Below are 23,234 nucleotides of genomic sequence, written 5' to 3' on the forward strand. Positions count from 1 at the left end.
AAAATCCATTATCAATTTTGCTAGACACTATAGATATTTTTCAAATTTTGTTTGTGTGTGAGATTTTTTTTATCAAATGAAACAAAGTTTGCATGTTTGATTTTAATTTCAAAAGAATAAAGACTTTCAAATACACATAGATACACATATACATATATACAAACCTTAAATAACTATACACCTGTTTTAAGCTGTCTAGAAAAATCGCGTTCTTTAACCCATAAATGTCAAATAAGAGAGTGAGAGTATAACAAGCTTTTAAGGTCGACGACTACAACAAATAAATGTTCGAACTTTAAAACAGAAAACAACAATATGAAATTTCGAATCGGTTATTACTACAACAATAACAACAAAAACTGTGAGTGATTTTTGTTTTTCTTACCAAAGACTTTAATCAACGTGTTCTAATCCTTGTTGGTTGTTTTTTTTTGTTTAACAACAGGACATTGGTATGTATGTAAATGAATTTTTATTTTGCATTAGTATTTGTTAGCAATTCCAATACACACATGGGGTATGTTTATAAGTATGGATAAGTATGTATGTGTGTGTCTATCTATAACGTATTTGGGCTTGTTTTAACAATATTTTATTCTTGTTTTCTATCTTCAGTTATTGTGTCGTCCTGGTTTTCTTGGTGTGGTCTATGATGGTATTAGTAAATTTGTTAGTATCTTGCTAGATTAACATACACCAATACTTACACATTAGAGGATATTTTACATACTACATGCTTGTTTGGCCACATTTATATACTCATTCATTATTAGAAAATATAATGAAAAAAAAATTTATATAAATGAAAACGAAAACAAATTAGAATAAATTCAAAAACGAAAAGAACAACAAATACAACAAAACATACAAAAAATAGAAAAAAAATATATAACCATATAATTCGAATATTGTCCTTTGGCTAATACTAACCCTTAGACAAAGAATTTAGTCTTCATAATCAGCTCTAGCGACGAGCATCTTAAAGAAAATTTCCTAAATTATTAAATAAAAGAAACGGAAACGGTTATAAAGACTTAATTTTTTATACTTATAAAATAAATTAAATACATTATTAAAATAATCATTAAGGCTTTTAAACATATTAATAAAAAATTAATATTAAAAACAAAAATAATTTAAAAAATCAATTAATTAATTGATCTAAAATAGAAAATTTAAAATATATAATAAAATTTACAAACAAAAAGTATTATTAGAAAGTGTTGTGTTTTGGTAAAAATATAAATTAAACTTAAACTTAGTGATACAAGTTTTGAAGCAAAAAATGTGATTTATGTAATAATATTTTATACTAAAAAAACGAAAATTTATCTTTAACAGTAAAATATTTTGCAAAAACTTTTTAAAAAATTAAAAAAACCTAAAACTTTTATTCATAACATATTCCTAAAGTAAACAACAAAAAGAAAATTCAAACTTTAGAAAAGTTTGATTTTGATAAGAGGCAAGTCAAATTAAAAACTACAACACTTTAGCTTTTATAAATCTATGCTTATAATTGTTAATTCCCAAGGACTTAAAAGGTCATTCACGGTCATAAATAAGCCTTATATACCTGCAAACTTATGTATATAAAAACTATACGTATGTACATGTCTGTTTTGTGGGGTTAAAAAAGGTTGAGCCAAATACTTTTTAACGTGGATATACATATGAATTTATAATGAACCTTGTTAATTTTTTACGTGATTATAAATTTATTCATAAATGCTGTGATACTTCCTTTAGTTTAACAAAAGGACATTAAAGGACATTTCTAACATAAATTATTTTACATCAGGAAATAAAATGTTAAGTCTGAAATCCATTTTGTTAGATTTTTATAATATCAAATTGAATCAAATATGATAATTCATATTCAAAATCAAATTCTATGATTTACCAAAAATTTATTTCAAATTAAATTGAGATTTTAATCTCTAAATGAATTTGGGTATTAAATAATGTTTAATAAAAAATCGATTATAAATAACTAATCAAGTCCAAATATTTCTCGAAAATCTCCTACTATATGTAGTTTTTAGTTTGGCTCTATTTTGTCACGGATGTTCTCTTTGTAAACGAGGGTAAAGACAATCAATCGTCACATTAGTATCATTTTTGTAAGCAAGAGAGTGGACACTGTAAAAACATACTGAATCTTTTTGATGTCTCTTTGTAATCTATGGGATAAATATTGATTTCCTCGTAGGACAATCACATATTAAAATAGCTTGTCATCTAGACTCTCGGTAGATAGGTCTAACCCTAAATGGTAAATTAAATTGATATTTCGGGACTTTTCGATCGAACTGTTGGTGTATGCTACATTAAATCCAATGAAATGCACCTAAGTATCTATTAGGCCTGATGTATAATGCTTTGTAAGGAAAATTTAAAATGAAATTCTGTGATCTATGAAGGATTTCAGAATACATATATATGTTCAGAAACTCAATTTCCTGGTCAATATAATCTAAACAAAGTTCGTGAGGAATATGCATCCAATTTCGACGAAAGTTTTACAAAGACAAGTATTTCTGAGTTTAACTGTCCTCTACACCTGCAATATATATTCACCTTAATATGCTCTTCTAATACCTGTATCCTTGTTTTTACTCTTAGTACACTTGACATCCTACTTATTTTGGTCTGAGGAAGTCTTGCTCATGGTTACCCCATGGATCTTTTTGTTTCTACTTACAGATTCAGTATTCCTGATGGCTTTAGTGATTTTCTACCCTATGTTTTTAATTCCCTTGCCCTTGTTGCGTCTAACTGTTTTGCATATGTCAGGTTCGTTTTCGATTTTCTCTAGATTATTCTCCATTTCGTTTTCGGTTATTCTTTACCCATACTGAAGCTTTCCTCTGATATTAATAGATTAATCTAATCAAAGTTCGTAAGCTATAACCAGACTAATACTTATATAACTCTCAAGATATATGCATCAAATTTCGACGAAAGTTTTGAAAAGACAAGTATTCCTGAGTTTAACTGTCCTCCTGATATATATTCGCCTTTATATGCTCTTCTAATACCTGTATCCCGTAATCTTGTGTTTACTCTTAGTACACTTGACATCCTACTAACCTCGGTCTGAGGAATTCTCGCTCACGGTTACCCCATGTATCTTTTTGCTTCTTCTTACAGTTTCAGTATTCCTAGTGGCTTCAGGAATTCTCTATCCTATATTTGCATACATCAGTTTAATTTTCTCTAGTTTATTCTCCATTTCTTTTTCGATTATTCCTGACCCATACAAAAGCTTTTCTCAAAGAGAGTTTTCGATTAATGAACTCTAATCATCTTATCCTCCAATTTATTCAAATGTACACATTCTATTATTGCACGGACTTTTGCCTGGAGGCAAAATCTGATCTGATTTTTCTATGCAAAATCCCAATCGATGTTTCGATTGCTCATGATATTCTATTGTGATCAGTGTTTAACATTTTCCGAAAAATTCTGTATTCGATATGCGATCGGTCATGTCCGATATTTATTTATAACCTTCAATTGTGTCGGGCCAATACGCTTTAAGTTTAGATCCATTCGACTAAAAGTGCCACTCTGTGGAGATTTTATATTACTCGTTTTGTACAAAAGAAGGCTAACAGATTATTGAACCATATTGAACAACAATATTATTATTAGAGTGTCAGATGTACCGAAAAATTTTCGTATAAGTCTTGTTAACATCCTACCGCTTTCGGAGAATAATCACAGTCCCTAATCTCGATAAATAGACAGTTTTTAATCTTCCAATGTGCTTAACCTCAATATGTTAAAGTCGGACTGTGTTCTCAATTATATTCACTTCATATTTCCCCTCAACAACTACCGAATGTACAATTATCGAATTATGCTTAGACGAATATTTTTGCAAAATGGTTTCAATATTTTGTATGGGCGTTCGATGACCAAATACTTTCCGTTGTTTCATCTCTTCCTCTAAGTTGCAGCTTTTATTTTTTCTCTCGAGGGATGTCCTGTTGTAATCCTTACCAGGGCATGTTGCCTTGATAAAATTACACCTTGGTGTTATTGCAATCCCGGAGTAAAGAGGTGCTACTAATACCTCTATATTACCGGGACTATAAAATAGTGATATCAAATGTATCCTCGGCTTTGCATTGAAATGATTTAGCATGAGGTCGAACCAGAGTACCAGATAATCTGATATTACGAGTGGCCAGTTACCCGCATGACTTATTCTGGCTGGTCAGTTGGTTTAGATTCCTTCGGGATCTACGGATTCGTGGTACGCGACTAATGGTCGGGGCAATTATTGGGTTCAATTGACTTTGGGAATTTCTACATCCTTTGTCAAATATGTAGATCAGTTCATAAAGAGGGATCCTGATCCATTTCGTTAGGTATTTTAGACTACCAAATACGTCTCTAGGTGCTGTTGCCGAAACAACAGGGCCATCTAAGTAGTGTTTAAGCTGGTTTAAGAGGTTAAAAAATGCACTGGAATGCATTTTAAATAAAACAACCTTTTAATAGCACCAATAGCGTGGACATCTTCCGGTATATCCGGAAGATTTATTTCACCTGATATTGGTGTTGTTGTGGTTCTTGTTTCTAGGTTCAATTTTATAGAAATTCAAAAAGTACCATTTGTAGAACGATAAAGTACCAAAAATTCTCTTTTTCTAGGTTCTTACCTAGTCAGGGCCCTGCATGCTAAATTTTATTTTTCTAGGTATTATAGAAAATTCATAAATACCTTTTGTAGAACGAAAGAGTACCAAAAAGTTTCCTTTTATGTGTTCTAGGTTCAATATTATAGAATATTCCAAAAGTACATTTTGAAATTCTCACCTAATTCAGACTCTTCATACTTAATTTCATATTTCTAGAAAAACAAAAAATACCAAAAAGTTCCCTTTTATGGTTTCTAACTTAAGCCAGGCTCAACATACTTAGGTTGTCTCGGATTTTTGCTCATATCTCCATTATTTATGAATCGATTTTGCTGATTTTAAATAGCGATCTTCCCGAAAGCATGTCTAACAGAATTATTGGAGATTTGGATCTCGCCGATATCAGGGGCCCTCTAAAAATTGATCTCAACAAACATCAGACAGACAGACATGGCTTATATTATAGAAATTACAAACGGAATGACAAACTTATATAAGTATACCCTTCTCACGAAGGTGAAGGGTATAAAAAGGAAAAAGTTTTAAACCCTTAATAATTCATGCGAAAAATGGCTAATCTACATATTATTTATTTATAGTTATTTGTATATTTTAGCTAATTTTAACTAAATAACATTTATAATTTCAACACACTTCAGTAGTAAAATTAGTAAACTTTGCCTCTAATTATATAAAATAAATTTTGTTAATTTAGCGGAAAAACATAAAATCATCCAACCGATTAAAATAAACTTTAACTAATTTATGCCAAATTAAATTACTTATTTGTCAATCTTTTGACAGCAATAATTTAGTTTCATTTTAATTTATTTATAATGAATTTGCCACACAATATAAAATTAACAAGTCAATTTCCATAAAATTTGCAAATTTGTAACAATTAAGTTTTATCTTAAATCTCAAATGACGGTGTAAAATAATGATTATGTGGGACAAAATAGCGCGAATCTTAAAAAAATAATAGCTAAATTTTGTAGATAATAATGATGTTGTTTAATGAGTTTTTTTCTTATTCTTCTTTTCTTTTGTTTCATTAAAAACAAAAAAAAAACAATAGAATACATCAACGCCCACTGGAATAACACCTCCACCGCATCAATTATCGGTTACTTGGGCAACACCGCCGTGTGGCACAAACGAGAGGGAATTAAAAATTAAACCAATACAAACATCACCAGGTGGAAATGAATTGAATGAAAATACACCAAGAAAAAGGTAAAAATTTACAAGAATGAAAAAAGTGTTTAAAATATACATATTCTGGAAAAAATACAAACTACAAATACAAACTGACTGTAATAAAAAAATGCTTTTAAAAAGTCGTAAAACCTTAAAAAAATACCTTAATAATAAATACTGCAGTAATTTAAATATTTAATTAGTGTAATTTCTTTCTTTTTTTGTTATTGCTTTGAATTTTTACGTATTATTATTTTAAGCAAACATTATTACGTGGAATATTTTCCACTGATAGAAAAATTTTACATTTTTGCACTAAAAGTTCTAAATATGAGAAATTTCTTTAATACAATGCAAAATTTCATGTGTGGAATGATATATATTTATACCCTACACCACATTAACCTTCGATTAACCCTCTTCCGCCAGTGTGAAAAATGTTGTAGTATTTTCATCAGAACTAGTAACCTGAAGTGCTTCAGATTCGGGCGAAAAACCTATGAATTTTACATTAGAGTGTCATTGGAGGGATGTTGTTCATTTTTGGCAACTCTGAACTACATCTAATCTTAGTTTTAGAAGCAGTAAAAATCCGATATTTGGATGTCAAAAATAAAACACATTCTCTGTATGATACTCTTATGAAAATTTCACAGGTTTTCCACCAAAAAAAGACTTTTCTACATCTCTTTTCTTACATTTTACTGGATTTTTTATTTGTAAGTTAATATTTGGTTTAAAAAATGAATAGTAAGTATGTGATCGCATTTTTAAATGTGATTTGTAAAGTATGACATCAATTATTTTTTTTTGCTGGGTAGGTACGCATAATGCAAGGACGAACCCTATAGCTCCCATTGACGGAAGGACAGATATCTTTAAGTTGAATCAATAAGTTATATTGAGTATATTAGAATATCCTCAGATAGGCGTAGCACAGTGGTATAGGAAAAAAAGAGGGAAATAATTCGGTAACTTCTAAACGGTTAATCCGATTTTAATGAAATTTGGTATGCACAAAAAGGAGGTGTTGTAGAGTTTAGGTTTTGAATTTGGACCTTATAGGCCAACCAGGGGCCCGGCGGGGGGTCCTCAAATTAGGACACCTCGGCTATGTTAAATTTTTAAAACGATCCTATTTCTTCATTTGAGTTCCGATTTCGTATATAGAATCTCCTCATCGAGCACTATAAAAAATGTCGTCATAGCAGTAAATTATCTCTTATAGTTTAGGAGATATTCGCATTTGAAAATTAAAATTTTGAAATTTTTACCGTCCTTACTTTAGTTTTTTGATAATAGCGGGTCCAAATATTCCCGACTTTCGCCATTTTTTTTATTCGCTTAACAACAAGTCTATATATCAAGCAGTGAAAGAATTATGTAAAAATCATGACTGAGTCCAAAGTTATAGGCATTTTAATTTAAAAAATTAAAAAAAGGCGATTTTTTGCCATTTTTTGGAGAAAAAAGTATCTTTTTCTTTTTAAGTTATCTAAAAAGTTTCTAAGAAGATGTATATAGAATTTATACTTTTTGAAAAGCTGACTTTACATAAAATACGATAAATGAAAAAAACCTAAAATTTTTGATACCGAGGGGACCAGATCCATCCAAAAAAAACCCTATTTTTTATATAAAATTCATTTTGAGCAAAAATTCTCAAATCGCATAGTCGATATCAAATTATAGTGACCTGTTTTATATGACCCAATATGTTCTTAATCATTTTCTAACGGGTTTCGATAACCCCGCCCCTGGTATGGATATAATAGGCAAAAAACCAAAAAATCCCATTTTTGGGATTTTTTAAAACTTTTTTGGGAATTCCGGGATTTCTAATAAGAAAATTCGAAAATTTTATTTAATTTTGGATTTTGAGTAAAAAAATCTACCTAACTGTAAAATTTCATCAAAAAATATTCATAAATAAATTTTTATTGCAATTTGAAAAATTTGTATCTTCGCAAAAACTGAATAAAAAACTTTTTTAATTTTTTTTAAAAAAGTATTCTGCGAATTTTTTAATTTTCAAAAATTATATACAGTTTTGAAAAATAGACAAATTACCTTCCATTGATATATAAACATGCCTACCTAATGTTTTTTAAGTGACAAATTAATTAGGGAAAACTCAACATCTTTTAGAGAATTTACCTAGTACTATTATTTTCATCCATACATTTGTTAGGCATGTTTTACTACCTAAATTTTTATGAATTTTTACAGCCACTTTTTACGATTAATCTTTTATTCTTTATCCCTAAAAAAAATTAACAAGTATTTATTTTATATAAAAATAGTCTTTATTTATTTTTTTTATAAATTAATATAATTTTGTAAAATAATCGGTATCACAGTAGTCCATATCTAAAAGATAAAGTAAATCTTTAAATTCATGAATATTTCAAATGCTAACGTTTTGTAGCAAATCCAACGTTTCCTTTAGTAGATAAACAGGATCAGAAGAAAGAATCAGATTATTAAAAATATCTTCATTTTGAGACTGCCTAGAACACTTCCTTGAGCTAAACTGATGAATATGCTTAAAGTCTCTATTCCTCGATTCTTGGGGTTCTTCTGTAAGCTCTCCTAAAGGCAGAATATTTATGTTCTATGATGACCTTTCCATGACATAATATCTTGTGAACTGTAGGTGTCATTTTTCCAGGGATATAATTCCAAAAGTAATTTAGAAACTTTTGTAGAATACTCTCGAAATTTTGTTGCGTTCACTTTATGCTTGCTATTTATCGCCATTAGAATAATATTGACCTTTTGCGGTAAATCCATACTAATTCCGGTTTATTCGGAAGTAGTTTCAAAATGTTTTAAAAAAACGTCTAGCGGTATTACCATCGTTTGTGCTTCCATATCCTGTGAGTGGTTTATCAATATTTAATCCCATCCGCTTTTTAAATTCCTCTTGAATTCTTCGTTTCTCACTGGCTCTCATTTCCATTAACTCCTTATTGTTATTTGCACTTTTGTTTGCATTTTCCGGTATGCTTCTGTACTTTAAATCATATGCTAAATGTAGAAAATGTTCCAGAAATCGTATGCGAGCATGTAGGGGGGATATTCCAAATTGTAATGTTTCCTCATTTATTGATCTTTGCTTGGAAATATTCGAAAATTCTGATTTTTTATCACCACATATGTAGCAGTACCAAGTAGATGATGTTCCTGTAATGGCATTTCCAACTTTCCATCAATCATTGTAAGTTTTAAAACATAGGACATGTTAAACGAATAATTTTCTATTCGATTGTTATAGGTTCCAAGTTTTTAATTTCTGCTTCAATACGATTTATCAAATCTTGCGTTGTTGTTTTGGATTCCTTTATATATCTCAAAGCTTATTGGCCTACAAAAAGCTTTGGATCTGGAGTCGAATTCTTCCAAATATCATCGAAACTGGTTGATGGAGAATCGCTGTCAGCATACTTTCGAATTCTTAATGGAACTAGCGATGCATAAATACACTTTTATACTCGGAAGATGATTCACTTGTGTTGATTTGTTTATATTCCGAGAGTGCTGATAATCCATCACATCCCCACTTACAAATGAGTTGAAGATCACAAGAATTTATTTTTTTTAGTTGGTCTGAAGAAAAGTCAGAAGCACTCCTTAAAGCAGTATTTTCGAGTAGAGCGCCGAGTCCAATAACAGCCTTCCGATCAGTTATTTCAATAGGAGGTGGTATAATGCTTTTCTTCTTTTCATTTATTTTGTCATATGATGGTAAAACATCCACTCCTTTTCAGATAGCGCCTTTCTTAACGTTATGTAGTTATCACGACTTAATCCCAGCTGCAACATAAGCGCATAGCTTCTTCCTCAGTGAACGTTGTATCAGATGATGGTGTGGTATACTCTTTACAATTCTTTTCAGTCGTCTTGGTGATGCGGTTGGAAGAATATTTGCAATTTTTATGGCATCCAAAGGCTGTTTTTCTTTTCTTAACATTGCTTTAAAAGTGTCCGAAACTTCTTCGTTAGATAAGGTTTCTAGTGAAGTTGATAACCTTTTCCTCTTAGATTTTGAGCTCAAATCCTCATACTGCTTACAGGGAGCACCAACAGTTGATACGCAAATAGCAACTTCTACACATTCATCCAGCCAATCAGAAAATTTCGATCGAAATTTAGCAATGGAATACCGAACACTCTTCAGTTTTATATCAACTGATTTTATAAAATTTTCAATTTTACATATATCAGTTTTATCCACTTTATTTTTATGTGCAGTTTCAATATATTACAATAAGAAGTTCACTTTATCTTGAAAAGGAGCTGAAGAGTGTTCAAATAAAATGGAGCACAAATCATTTTTTAGTACGATCGCCATGGTTAGAAAATTACAAATAATTACAAACAGATATAAACCTGTCTTATATATTAATTACAGGTACTTAAATTAAATTATTTTTTAAAGGGTTATGATATTCTACCTAATATGTCTAACGTATCCTTATGTAATGAATTTTTCCTCAATAGGTCACTTTAATAAGCTACCTATTAAAGTGACCTATAGGGGTAAAAATCATTACAGTTTAAAAAATAATACCTGAAAATTTTTTAATATATGTAACAAATTTAAGAGTTAACGTTATGGATGAAAATAATAGTGCTAGGTAAATTTTCTAAAAGATGTTGAGTTTTCCCTAATTAATTTGTCACTTAAAAAACATTAGGTAGGCATGTTATATATCAATGGAAAGGTAATTTTGTCTATTTTTCAAAACTGTATATAATTAATTATTAAAAAATTTTTTAAAAAAATTAAAAAATGTTTTTATTCAGTTTTTGCGAAGATACAAATTTTTCAAATTGCAATAAAAATTTTATTTATGAATATTTTTTGATGAAATTTTACAGTTAGGTAGATTTTTTTACTCAAAATCTAAAATTAAATAAAAATTTCGAATTTTCTTATTAGAAATTCCGGAATACCAGGGGCGGGGTTATCGAAACCCGTTACAAAATGATTAAGAACATATTGGGTCATATAAAACAGGTCACTATAATTTGATATCGACTATGCGATTTGAGAATTTTTGCTCAAAATTGAATTTTCTATAAAAAATAGGGTTTTTTGGATGGACCTGGTCCCCTCGGTATCAAAAATTTTTAGGTTTTGTTTCATTTATCGTATTTTATGTAAAGTCAGCTTTTCAAAAAGTATAAATTCTATATACATCTTCTTAGAAACTTTTTAGATAACTTAAAAAGAAAAATATACTTTTTTCCCAAAAAAAATGGCAAAAAATCGCCTTTTTTTAATTTTTTAAATTAAAATGCCTATAACTTTGGACTCAGTCATGATTTTTACATAATTCTTTCACTGCTTGATATATAAACTTGTTGTTAAGCGAATAAAAAAAGAAATGCCAAAATCGGGAATATTTGGACCCGCTATTATCAAAAAACTAAAGTAAGAACGGTAAAAATTTTAAAATTTTAATTTTCAAATGCGAATATCTCCTAAACTATAAGAGATATTTTACTGCTATGACGACATTTTTTATAGTGCTCGATGAGGAGATTCTATATAAATTCTATTTTAAATCGGAACTCAAATGAAGAAATAGGATCGTTTTAAAAATTTAACATAGCCGAGGTGTCCTAATTTGAGGACCACACGCTGGGCCCCTGGTTATCCTATAAGGTCCAAATTCAAAACCTAAACTCGACAACACCTCCTCTTTGTGCATACCAAATTTCATTAAAATCGGATTAACCGTTTAGAAGTTACCGAATTATTTCCCTCTTTTTTTTCCTATACCACTGTGCGTCTGCACTTAGTTCTTGTAAACCTTGTATTCAAAGTACATCAAATCTTAGTTTCAGAAGCAGTAAAAATCCGATATTTGGATGTGAATAATAAAACACATTCTCTTAATGACACTCTTATAAAAATTTCACAGGTTTTTCACCAAACCTTGATGTACTTTAAATATGTTATTTGTAATGACATTTCTACATCACTTTTCTTACTTTTTACTGGGTTTTTTATTTGTAAGATAATATTTGGTTTAAATAAGTGAATAGTATGTAATCGCAGTTTTAGATGTGATTAGGATGTAGTTTGTAAAGTATGACATCAATTATTTTTTGCTGGGTAGGTACGCATAATGCAAGGACGAACCCTATAGCTTCCATTTAACCGTTGTTGTTTTATTATTTATTTATTTATTTATTTATTTATTTATTTATTTATTTATTTATTTATTTATTTATTTATATTGTTTTTTTTTTGGTTTTTGGATTCGGAGAGTTTACTATGAGTTTTTTTTTTTTCGCAAAATGTCATTCATTAAATATTTAGTTATATATTAGGAACATTATATACAATTATAAAATTATATTTACGATTAAGGGTTATGTTCAATTATTTTGATGTTATCATAAATACGGGTTTCATTATAAGTTTTTCATAAGTTTCATTAAAATCTATTGAAAACCATGTAATATGGTTTTAAAATTAAATTGCCCATTATTTCATAGCTTGAGTTTGACATAAGCTGTTTATGGGTTATTGTGAAAGACTAAGGAATACCTCTATAAAGGACTGAGTCCAGCAAAATCGGAATATGAGATATCAGACGTTGAAGTTGATGGAAGGACAGATATCTTTAAGTTGAATCAATAAGTTATATTGAGTATATTGGAATATCCTCAGATAGGCGTGGATACTATATTTTTTATCGTCATAAAAAATATTCACAAAGTATAATACACTCTGCACTATAGTAGTTCAGGAATATACACTTTTGATGTCATACAAATATTTTACAAATAATGTAATATTGGTGCTTAGCAGTTCAAAAAGGCTAAAAATAACATTTTTCAAATTTCAGTATACGATATCTTAAATTCCAGAAGTGATGGAAAAAATCTGATTTTGATTCAGCAATGTTCAATTATATTGAAACGTCTAACTGGTCTTAGGTTTTCAACTTCTTTTTTAAATTTTGTCGGCTTGTGTTATTACGCGATTTTTGTGTTTTAAAAACGATAGAATTATAGTTACTTACATACATATTACAATAGGAAAACAGTACAGTTACCAGAACTAGAACAGTTAACAAAGTCCTATAGTGCAAAATTATTATATCTTCAAGGTAAATTAAGTCTATTCGCAAAGACGTTCAATTATCGCAAGTTTTTTTTAATTAAAGAATTGAATATTTGAAGCAAAAGAGTTATGCTATGTATACACAACTGTTAGATCTTACAACGTTGGCAGTAAAGTGTCTAATAACAGAGTCAACTTACAAATTTTGTCATGTAATATTGTCAGTAATATTTTTTCTAAGAACGTTGCAAAAGAATGATTGTAAGTTCGGACGATTGTTAGGCATTTTCTGAACATTTTACAGACAACGTTGTAAGATCTGACAACCGTGTATCACGGCTTTAGACTTAAATATCAAAAATGTGGAAAAATTGTTGGTAGATAGGACTTTTGTATTGACCTTTTAGGAATCAGGCTGGCATGTTTTCACTATTATTATTATTATTATTATTATTATTATTATTATTTTTATACCCTACACCAATTTAGTGGGGAGGATGTGGGTTTGTGGATTGGGTTTGTGCTGATTTTTGTAACGCACAATAATATTGATCCTATTCCTACCTTAAAGTATTCAATCGGATCAGAATCATTTTCTGAGTCGATTTAGGTATGTCCGTCAGTCCGTCCGTCCGTCCATGTAAACCTTGTTATCAAACTACAAGTCGAAATTTTCAAGATAATTCAATGAAATTTGGTAGATGATATTCTATTGTCCCAGGGACGAAGCCTATTGAAAATGGTTAAGATCGGTCCATTATTTCACCTGGCCCCCATACAACTGTACCCTCGATTAGGGCTTGTAAATTTTGTTATCAAAATACCGGTCGCAATTTTGGAGACAATTCAATGAAATTTGGCATTTGACCCTTACCACTATGAAAAGCCCCCATCAAAATTCTACTTAATTTTCCACAGTTTTATTAAACAATAAATGACTAAAGTATTTCTAAGGCAAGGTACAAGTTTGTATATTCGTATTTAATCCCAAGAAATTCACTATATTAATTATATCTTCTAATGTACATATTCCTGGAAAATGTGATATGCTAAATTGTGTATAAAAGAGTAGCGTTACTGACTGACTGATTCATCATCACACAGCCCAAACGGCTGAACCTAGAATCATGAAATATTGATAGTAGATGTGTTTTTGATTATGTAGATCCAGTAAGGAAGGATTTTTGGAAATTTGCACATTTACGGGTAAAAAGGGGAAAACGGGTAAAACAGGGTTTCTTAACTATCTTACAAAATACAAGAAGATACAAGAAAAATTTTAAATGTACCTGTATCTACTCTTAAAATGAGCAGATTGGTGTCTGGTACTTTCTTGAAATTCGTACTTTTAAGAGGTAAAAATGTGTAACAAAGGTGATTTTGGTACCTTTTTTAACACTTTATAACTTTTAAACTAATCAAATTTTTCTAAATATTTTGGATGCATCTCTCAAAATTATGAGACAACTGAAAGGGACATTTGGTACTTTTTCATTCATCAAATTATATTTTTTGAATTGTATATAATATTGAACACAGAAACATACAATTTTTGATTAAATGATAATCTATTAGATGTATTCTATAGTATTTTTCTTCAAGTATTACTTATCAAATTTTTTATGTGGAAGCTAAATGAATGAAACTAAAAATACAAGCTTCTTACTGAATGCGAATATAATATTCACGTGATATTGTACGTATAAAACTAAAACATTAAAAAATTTTAACCAATTTTAATCAATTTTTTTTTTTGCTTATAGAAAGCAAAATTTTGTATGTATTTTATTTAAGTTAGGGTAGCGAAGCACCCAGGGTATGCTAGTATCAACATAAATCATAAAAAGTCAATTTACAATTTAAAGTAGCTTAGAGTTGTAGCGTATTTAAGATTTGGCATATAATAGTCCAATTTGTTTTGACTCTTAACTTTAATTTGACCACAAACAGTAAGCTTTAATAATTCTATTTATAAGTATATTAATACAATAATCTATTTCTATTTTTATTTTGCTTCAATTTTGTCTAGGTTTTTTAAATTTAATATATAACATCATATAAAATATAATTTTTTCTTTACTCATTTCAAATCAATTGATTGTGAGTTAATACAACACATATTTATAAATATAATCCGATTTAAGTTGAACTTTTTAAAAGTGTTTTTTTTTTCAGAAATTTAATACTCTTGTTAATTCTCTATATTGTGTTTCATTTATTTCACACAATCAATTGCACACACATCCTTCTGTTACTGTTTCGACAAAAAAATATTAAACAACAACAATGTGATATAACAACAACTACAACAATAGGTCACAAGAGGAGAAACCACACGAGTATTCATTGAGCTATGTTGCCAACAATCTAACCAGTCCTGTGGTAGAAGCATTTATAGGTAAGTATCTTATATAACAGTTAATTTGCACTAATAAATACATATAATACCTTGTGGAACTGGTATTATAAAAGTGGTTGCTGCTGTAGACTAGTTAATAGTGCGTTAGACTATTAGTCAAGCGAATGTAGATTCGATACCGGGAAAAATTTCTACCCTTTAAATTAAACTGTTATAATAAAATAAACATTAATAGCTTAATGTTACTGTAAATTTCCAATTTGACTTTAATTCTTAACGTTGAAATTTTATATCAAGTTTCATAATAATCTCTCCTAAACTCCTTCAAATAATCGCAGACATTGCAAAAGAGAAATTTAAAATTTTTATCACATCAAAATCCTACAAAGTCACTTTTAGACAATCGGATAGACAAACACATGTTGCATACACTTGAAATTACAAATTAAATAAATAAAAATTGTTGTTTAAATATTAAAGTAAAAAGCGTTTTAAATACAATTTTTTGGGCTTAAACAGAAACCATTTGATTTTTCAAAACATCACGTATTTAGGTCGCATTAAAATGTAACGCATGAAATATACAATGTCCTTTTTAACTCTCGTGTTTTTCTTATATCCTCTTTCATAGGAAAACAGCATTAAAAACGGAAAAGGCATAGAGAGAATTTTCCTATTCAAACATGTTTTTCAAATTGTCTGCTAATAAAATATTCTAAAAAAAAAAATAATATTGGAATTACATTTAATGTAAAACTTTGGCATATGTTTGTATGTGTGTATATACATATATTTTTTATCTCATTTCCCTTAGATTTTCCTTTGCAACGTCATTTTGAAGATTATAATACTGGTTACATCACGACTCCTACACACCATACGGATTATCGTAATGCTGATAACGACGAAGATGATGATGAAGAAGATTACTCAGTATCCGTTTCGGCTATAATGCAGAGACGTGCTAGTGTACGTGGTTATCGCAGAAAAAGTAGCAGTCGCAATTCAAGAAGAGCTTCCAGTCCAATGGATCACGTATTAGATAATGTAGAGCGTAGACGCTCTAGTGTCTACACAACCAGTTCAGGTGAGATGCAAATTTTTAATTTTTAGAAATTGCGCATTGTCATTTATTCACACGTTTCTTTTTATTGACGTCATGACGCATTATTATATTTAAAAATATATAATATATAAATAAAAAATAGTAGAGTATGAGCGACCTTGTAATAACTTACATACATTACATTATAATATATAAAACCCAGCTAGAAATTTTTTTAATATTTTTTCACATTCGTGTCTTTTATGACTCTTCTGCACGATAATTTTCTGATAATAAATGATACTTTTGTCGAAAGAAAATAATATCATATCCGCGACTCTACTAAATGACTGTCGAGAGTTTCAACGTGAGCACCTGCCTTGACGACCTTATCTCACGGTGGTCTTTTTCATCCATTGGGTAGACTTGACAATGGTCTACCATCGCCCCTTTGTTCTTCAATAAAGAACTCAGGTGGCAATTTTTGTACATTGGCTTTTACCGGTCCATGCACAAGTACTTTGCTAGAGTACTCGAGCTATCTAATCTCTGACCACTGGATGACCTCTGTTGATTCGGCAACAGCACCTAGAGACGTAACCGGTGGACCGAAGTACGATTCATCAATAAGCCGAAGACTCTGTTCTTACTCACAGGGACACACTGTGGTAATTAACAGAGTATACTCTGAACATATCTGGACAAGGAAGAAATATTCAATAGTATCATATGCATATGATAGCTTTCATCCATTATCATTCAACCAACTCATTTCCAACGCTTAGTCCCACAGTCACTCCTCTGTGGTGTATCGGCAACAGCACCGACCTTATCCCGAAATATTGACTTTATCATGCATCAGTCTTTTAACCACCACTTATTCTCCCGCGAATTTGGGTTTAAACCACAGCCACTACGTGGATCCCGAAGGAATCTCAACCAACTGACCGGTCAGAACATAGTCCTGTGGTCAACTGGCACCCACAGTACCAGATTATGCGGTGCTCTGGTCTAACCTCTGTCAATCGTTGTAAGGACCAAGCAGTAGACTGTAACCAAAGTTTTAGTCCCGGCCAGACTGGAGGTATTGGCCACCTCTTTATACCCCGGGATTACAATAACGCCAAGGCGGAGATCTTGCCAAGGTAACATGCCCCCGGGGAGAACTAAAAAAGTTTATTAAGATCGCTCATTGTTCACAATTCCTTGAAAACCCTTACACACGTCAGTTATATGCAACTAAAAATTTTATTATTTTGTATGGCGGACATCGAACCATTCGAAGTCTATTTTAGAGTTACTCGACTTCGTACAAGAGAGGTCAAAGGTACTTATCGGTGGCAGTATTGATATTGATTCACTGGAGCTCCGCTGCAACGTTGGGTTTATTTCACAGTTCCACCGATACTATAATGGAATGTGTTCCTCTGAGATTAGGGAACTTGTTCCCGATACTCGTTAATTTGCTCCCATTAAAACCAGTGGTTTGCACAATACTTTACAAGGAAAATACATTCTTCAGCCTCACTGTACGTGTGTGGAAAAAATTTCCTGCAGAAGTATTGCCTGTCACATTCGATTTTCAATGGTTTAAATCAAATGCCGGCAAAAACTACTCTCTCTACCCTCCCTCTCATAAGAAGTGGATATCCCTTAAGTGCTTACCAAAGAAAAAAGATCATACTCACCATAGAAAATATCTTCATATATCAGTTTTCACATAGTCCTGTATCACACTGTCTGGTTTTATTCTATCGTTAGGTTAAATTGACAGGTTTTCTACCGGTTAAACGATAACGGGAGCTGGAGTTTTTCCGACTATAAATGTTTACTGTGAATAAATTTATTAATTTAAATTCATCGAAACGTCTTTAGTGAGGTGAAAAAACCTTTGGCACACTTCTCCATAAGAATAGGTTTAATTAAAACAATTTTTTTTAAATCTCAATAATTTCGTTACTCATCAAATGCACATGAAACGAAGAAAACAACACAAGACTGCAAATTGTTTGCAAATAAATATTTACTTTTCATCATGTTCCCTTTTAGATGAGGGCACAAATCAAGAATCAACACAAGAACAAATATTTGAAAATATACGACTTCACAAGGAGGTAATACAATCAGTTAAACTGCAACCATGGCCCATACGAAAAAAACTGAAACTAGTACGACAGGTAAGGCAACACAAATGTACATAAATACAGGTAAACAGAAGAAAAGGTAGAAAGAATAAAGTACTCACAGCTGAACAAAAAGCTTTTACTGACATCAACAACTTTTAAGGATGTGTTTTTTTGGTTTTGAGACTTTGCTCCTTCTTCCTTTTAAAATGTTTGTTGAAATGTGCTAAACTGAACACTTAAACGGCGTTTGCGTTCACTCTTGATGATGCTTTTCATTTATAATTTCACTTTTTAATTCTATTCCATTTTAGGCAAAAACATATGTGGCACGTCACGAGGGTGCTCTTCAGGAACGTTTTGCCATGTCACGCAGTACTCGAGATTTGTGGGCGCGTTTTAAAATTGTAATGGCAGCTGTAAGTGATTTCTTGTTTATTTTCTATCTTTTTTATTTAGATTTACAATTTTGTTAAATATTTATCCAGAACATCTAAACAAAAATATATCTTCTAACTACAAGTGATAAAGTTTCCTTGACTCACATGTTTTCAGCCACATTTGTTTTTTTATTACAATTTTGTCAGTTTCACTAAAAGGCCAAGACCAAGTAAAAGTTGTAATAAAAATGAACGTTCGTATAACTTTTTTGTTAAGCACTTAAAAGTCAATTTGAGTTTATAATGGCTTTAAATGGTTTTTAACAATCACTGACATAAACACTTTACGTCTTTTGAATAGGTTTGGGTAGAAAAATATTTGTATATTGAGTTATAACTGTTTTAAAATTAAAATACTTTATTATTGGTCCATACACGACTCTTAATAGCCTTAGATGCTTTTAAGTTACTGTGTTGTCATACATTTTTAATGTCCTCTATGTTTTGATTTTTAACATAAACAGCATACATATGCACATACGCAGATACACATCCCATAAAGCCATTAATTTAGAATTTACAAGGATTAATGGTAAAAAGGATGTTTGTTAATACTTTCAAAACATGCAATAGATTAAGAATTCTGCTTCACATCATATCCTCTAAATCAAAAGCTAGTCTTGTTAAAACAAAATTAATGTAGCAAGGTTGAAAGGCATCTGGAAAAAGCGAAAACTTTATGAATATGAGGCATTGTAGATAGGCAGATAGATAGATAGATAGATAGATAGATAGATAGATAGATAGATAGATAGATAGATAGATAGATAGATAGATAGATAGATAGATAGATAGATAGATAGATAGATAGATAGATAGATAGATAGATAGATAGATAGATAGATAGATAGATAGATAGATAGATAGATAGATAGATAGATAGATAGATAGATAGATAGATAGATAGATAGATAGATAGATAGATAGATATATAGATAAATAGATAAAGTCCCTAATTACACTTTTTGTAATTGGCAAAAATTCAACTACAATTTTGCTGTTGTTTATTTCTTTATGGGGTTTGTTTGAGTCTACAGGACTTCCTTTACTTAGTTTTAACGTAAGAATGCTTTACACAAACATGCTGACATGCATAGCTTAATCGAGTTCGATTTGCATAAGAACCCAGAATATAAATGTACTTTGTTGGGTCACAGATTAATATTTCTGATGTTAAACACTGTATAACGCATAAACTTTAAGTGCTTGTTGTTATGAACAGTCATGTACCAAAATCTCTCAAACATAATTACACAAAGATAATTTAAAAGATAAACAAAAACCATTTCCTGTTTCCTAAAAATTACCTGCATAATTGTACACATAGTATGTCCTTTCTATCTCTGATAATGTATGTACAGTAGGGTCGTCCTATTACATATATCAAAACAACTTGATCCGTGTTTTAAATTAAAATTATATATGATCGCTAGGTATAAGAAAGAAAGTTTAAGGCCTAACTATAATATGCATATACTAGCTTAAGTTAGCTTAAGAAACTGTACGAATACATATAAAACTTATGTGACAAACTATAATGTACTTCAAAGAATTTCTTCAAATTTTATTTGCTTAAGCAAAGGGCGATGTTGGCCGCACTTTCCGTACGGAATCACTCGTTTGTTTATTGTACACAAAGAAAATAAAGATCTTATATACCCAGGTTCAATCATGAGACCGTTCCTCATAGATTTTTTAGGTAGATTTTAACTCGTATGAAACTTACTTATGTCGAATTTCTTCTCAATACCAGTATTTTTAAGCCAGTATCCTATAAGAAATATTTATGTGAAATTTCAACCTTTAGCTCTTTCTATTCGGACTCTGTCATGCTTTCAACAGACGGACAGACATGGCTTGGTCGTCTTTGAATTTAATGAGGATTGTGTGGCACATATATAAATATGAAAATGGGCCTAAATTGTTTTAAATGCACTTAAGTACACCTAAAAGTTTCTTCGGATTTTCTTAAGCACTTGAGAAACTTTTCGTTCGGTTTTGACTTTTCTGAACATTATAGTCGGGCCTTTATGCTCAACCATATGATATTGAAAACGGATATAAGTGTATTTAAATTTGTACGAAATGAGATTCATTATGCACCGATTACTTCTGAATAATATCGTAGTTCCGAGAAAAGCAGTCAAGTGAACATTTTAAATTTGTTTATTAAAATTCCGCTTTAAAGCGGGTCCAAATACATACATATTTCTTAATTGTTGGTGAACTGTGTTTAAGTCTAAAGTTATATGCATTTCAATTAAAAAAATAAAAATGGAGGTGGCATTTCATTCGAATCGGACAAACCGTTAAGGAGTTACAAAATATTTTCCTCTTCTAAACCGCATATAATTTAGAGTCAATTATGAATCGATCTCTATAAAATTCCATGGTGGGAATTAGATTTTAATCACTATACATTTGTATATCGTTAGAAGCCGCTTTTTTTAAAATCTCATGTGGTCCACAAATTACTTTAAGTGGATTTGAGAGGCATATTATGTGTGGCATATATAATGCGAATCGCATGATCTGTTTTGTAACATTGAAACAGTAATATTATTGGTTTGATAAAGATATTAATATTTTAAAAATATTTTTATTATAAATTCCGGAAGAAGGCCATTTTTGAACGTACCTGAAGTAACTGTAACTGTTGTACTTAATTTTTTGGAAATAAGACCACTTTTTAAGAGCCACCCTAAGTACATTGTATTAATATGTTCTTCGTTTAGCATAGTGCATCTATGAGTGTCTAACAAAACATTTTACTGTATAGTTCCCTATAGGGAACTCCTACGTCTTTGTACATATCTTAACAAATTATTATTTAATTTATGATATTAGCTCTTATTTTAATTCGACCACTTTATACTCTCTAATTTAAATAATGCGACAATATAAAGTGTAGGTGTTAATAATGTTATTAAATAAAACTCAAATGTAAATATGTTAAAGGATTCAAACACAAGAAAGGATAATACAAGTCTACGTTATATTTATACAAAGAAATATTAAAATATTTTTTTATTTGCATGTAAACTATGCAGCGTTGGCGTCATTGGAAACGTGAAACAGCCAGTTTTCTTACGGTTCTTATACCCTGGGAATTGCGCATTAAAGAGATCGAATCGCATTTCGGTTCAGGTGTTGCCTCGTATTTTACATTTTTACGTTGGCTGATGTGGGTGAATGTGATGATTGCTCTGCCAATTGTGATTTTTGTTATAGGACCCGAGGTGAGAATGTTACACAAAAGTTTTTATATGGCAAAAGGTTAAATAACCTACGCGTTATTATTTATTTATATATAAAGTTTAAGGCATTACATGTAATATTTATTTTCTTTCTTTATCTTTTAAATTTATAGTACTTTGCTACCAAACACGATGAAACAGATCCTCGTAAAAAGATGTCCTCAAAAGAATATGAAGTGGCTGGAAATCTTTTTACTATTTGGGAATTTGAGGGTTATCTTAAGTATTCGCCCATGTTTTATGGGTAAGTTTTATTTTGTTTTTATTTTTATGTCAGATTTTATGACAGTGAACATAAAAATGATATGTATTTGCTTTTTGATGAGTGTGTAAAATAGTTTGTTTTTTTTTCTCTATTTCCCATTTCAGTTACTATTCGAGTTACTCGGGTGCCAGTTCATTGGGTTATATGCTGCCATTGGCTTACTTTTTGACAGCTGTTGCCGTTTATATTTATAGTTTTGTAGCCACATTAAGAAAGTGAGTATTTTGTTAAGACATTTACAGTGTAAATGGTATTTTTTTTAAAAAAAAGCTTTATTTTTGTCGTAAAAATTGGATAACCGATTACAGTACATTATGGTCCAGCATAATGTACAGTACACAGAGGTATGCCAGAGTATTGCAGTATATATTTTTTTTCATATTCTAAATTTTGAGAATCTCAAGTAGTGTGTTCATTAGCACTTCACCAAATGTCGAGTGCTTTTCATTAGGGTTCAATACAACAATAATTGAACAGTCGACTATTTTGTTCCAAAAATGTCGATAACTCGACTATCGTCTATGGAAAAAGTCGAAAGTCGACTTTATAAATAAAAGTCGAAAATATTAGGAAAGTCAATAAAAGGTCGGAAAAAGTCGAAAGAAGCCGCAAATAGTCGACAAATATAATAAGTCGAAAAATTCGCAAAAAGTCCAAATTATTGTTGGGTTGGAAATAAATTGTTTCGTTAGACGAGTTATTTATAAAACAAGTAAGAGTTCTATATTCGGCTGTGCCGAATCTTATATACCCTTCACCATGATGTGTTTAAAGCCTTTTGTACCTTTTGAAGAACGAAAAAGTACCAA

At 30.3% G+C, this 23,234-nt stretch overlaps 2 protein-coding genes across 2 annotated transcripts in view; both read left to right on the forward strand.

Moving 5' to 3' along the window:
- The first annotated feature begins 531 nt into the window (after window positions 1–531).
- On the forward strand, window positions 532–15,940 carry LOC124420230. The gene is made up of 5 exons (XM_046952450.1): window positions 532–543; window positions 616–669; window positions 5,731–5,888; window positions 15,252–15,334; window positions 15,927–15,940. The coding sequence occupies exons 1-5, from the start codon at window positions 532–534 to the stop codon at window positions 15,938–15,940; spliced, it is 321 nt and encodes a 106-aa protein (XP_046808406.1).
- A 228-nt stretch (window positions 15,941–16,168) lies between these two features.
- LOC111688673 (transmembrane channel-like protein) overlaps window positions 16,169–23,234 on the forward strand; it is a 29,719-nt gene continuing 22,653 nt past the window's right edge. The window contains exons 1-6 of the mRNA XM_023451173.2: window positions 16,169–16,382; window positions 18,390–18,517; window positions 18,778–18,882; window positions 21,954–22,142; window positions 22,274–22,404; window positions 22,530–22,640. Of these exons, the coding sequence (XP_023306941.2) occupies window positions 16,247–16,382; window positions 18,390–18,517; window positions 18,778–18,882; window positions 21,954–22,142; window positions 22,274–22,404; window positions 22,530–22,640 (800 nt within the window). The 5' untranslated portion in view covers window positions 16,169–16,246. The remainder of the gene's footprint in view (window positions 16,383–18,389; window positions 18,518–18,777; window positions 18,883–21,953; window positions 22,143–22,273; window positions 22,405–22,529; window positions 22,641–23,234) is intronic.

This window comes from Lucilia cuprina, chromosome 5 (genome assembly GCF_022045245.1).
Source record: "Lucilia cuprina isolate Lc7/37 chromosome 5, ASM2204524v1, whole genome shotgun sequence".
NCBI classification, from domain to species: Eukaryota; Metazoa; Arthropoda; class Insecta; order Diptera; family Calliphoridae; genus Lucilia; species Lucilia cuprina.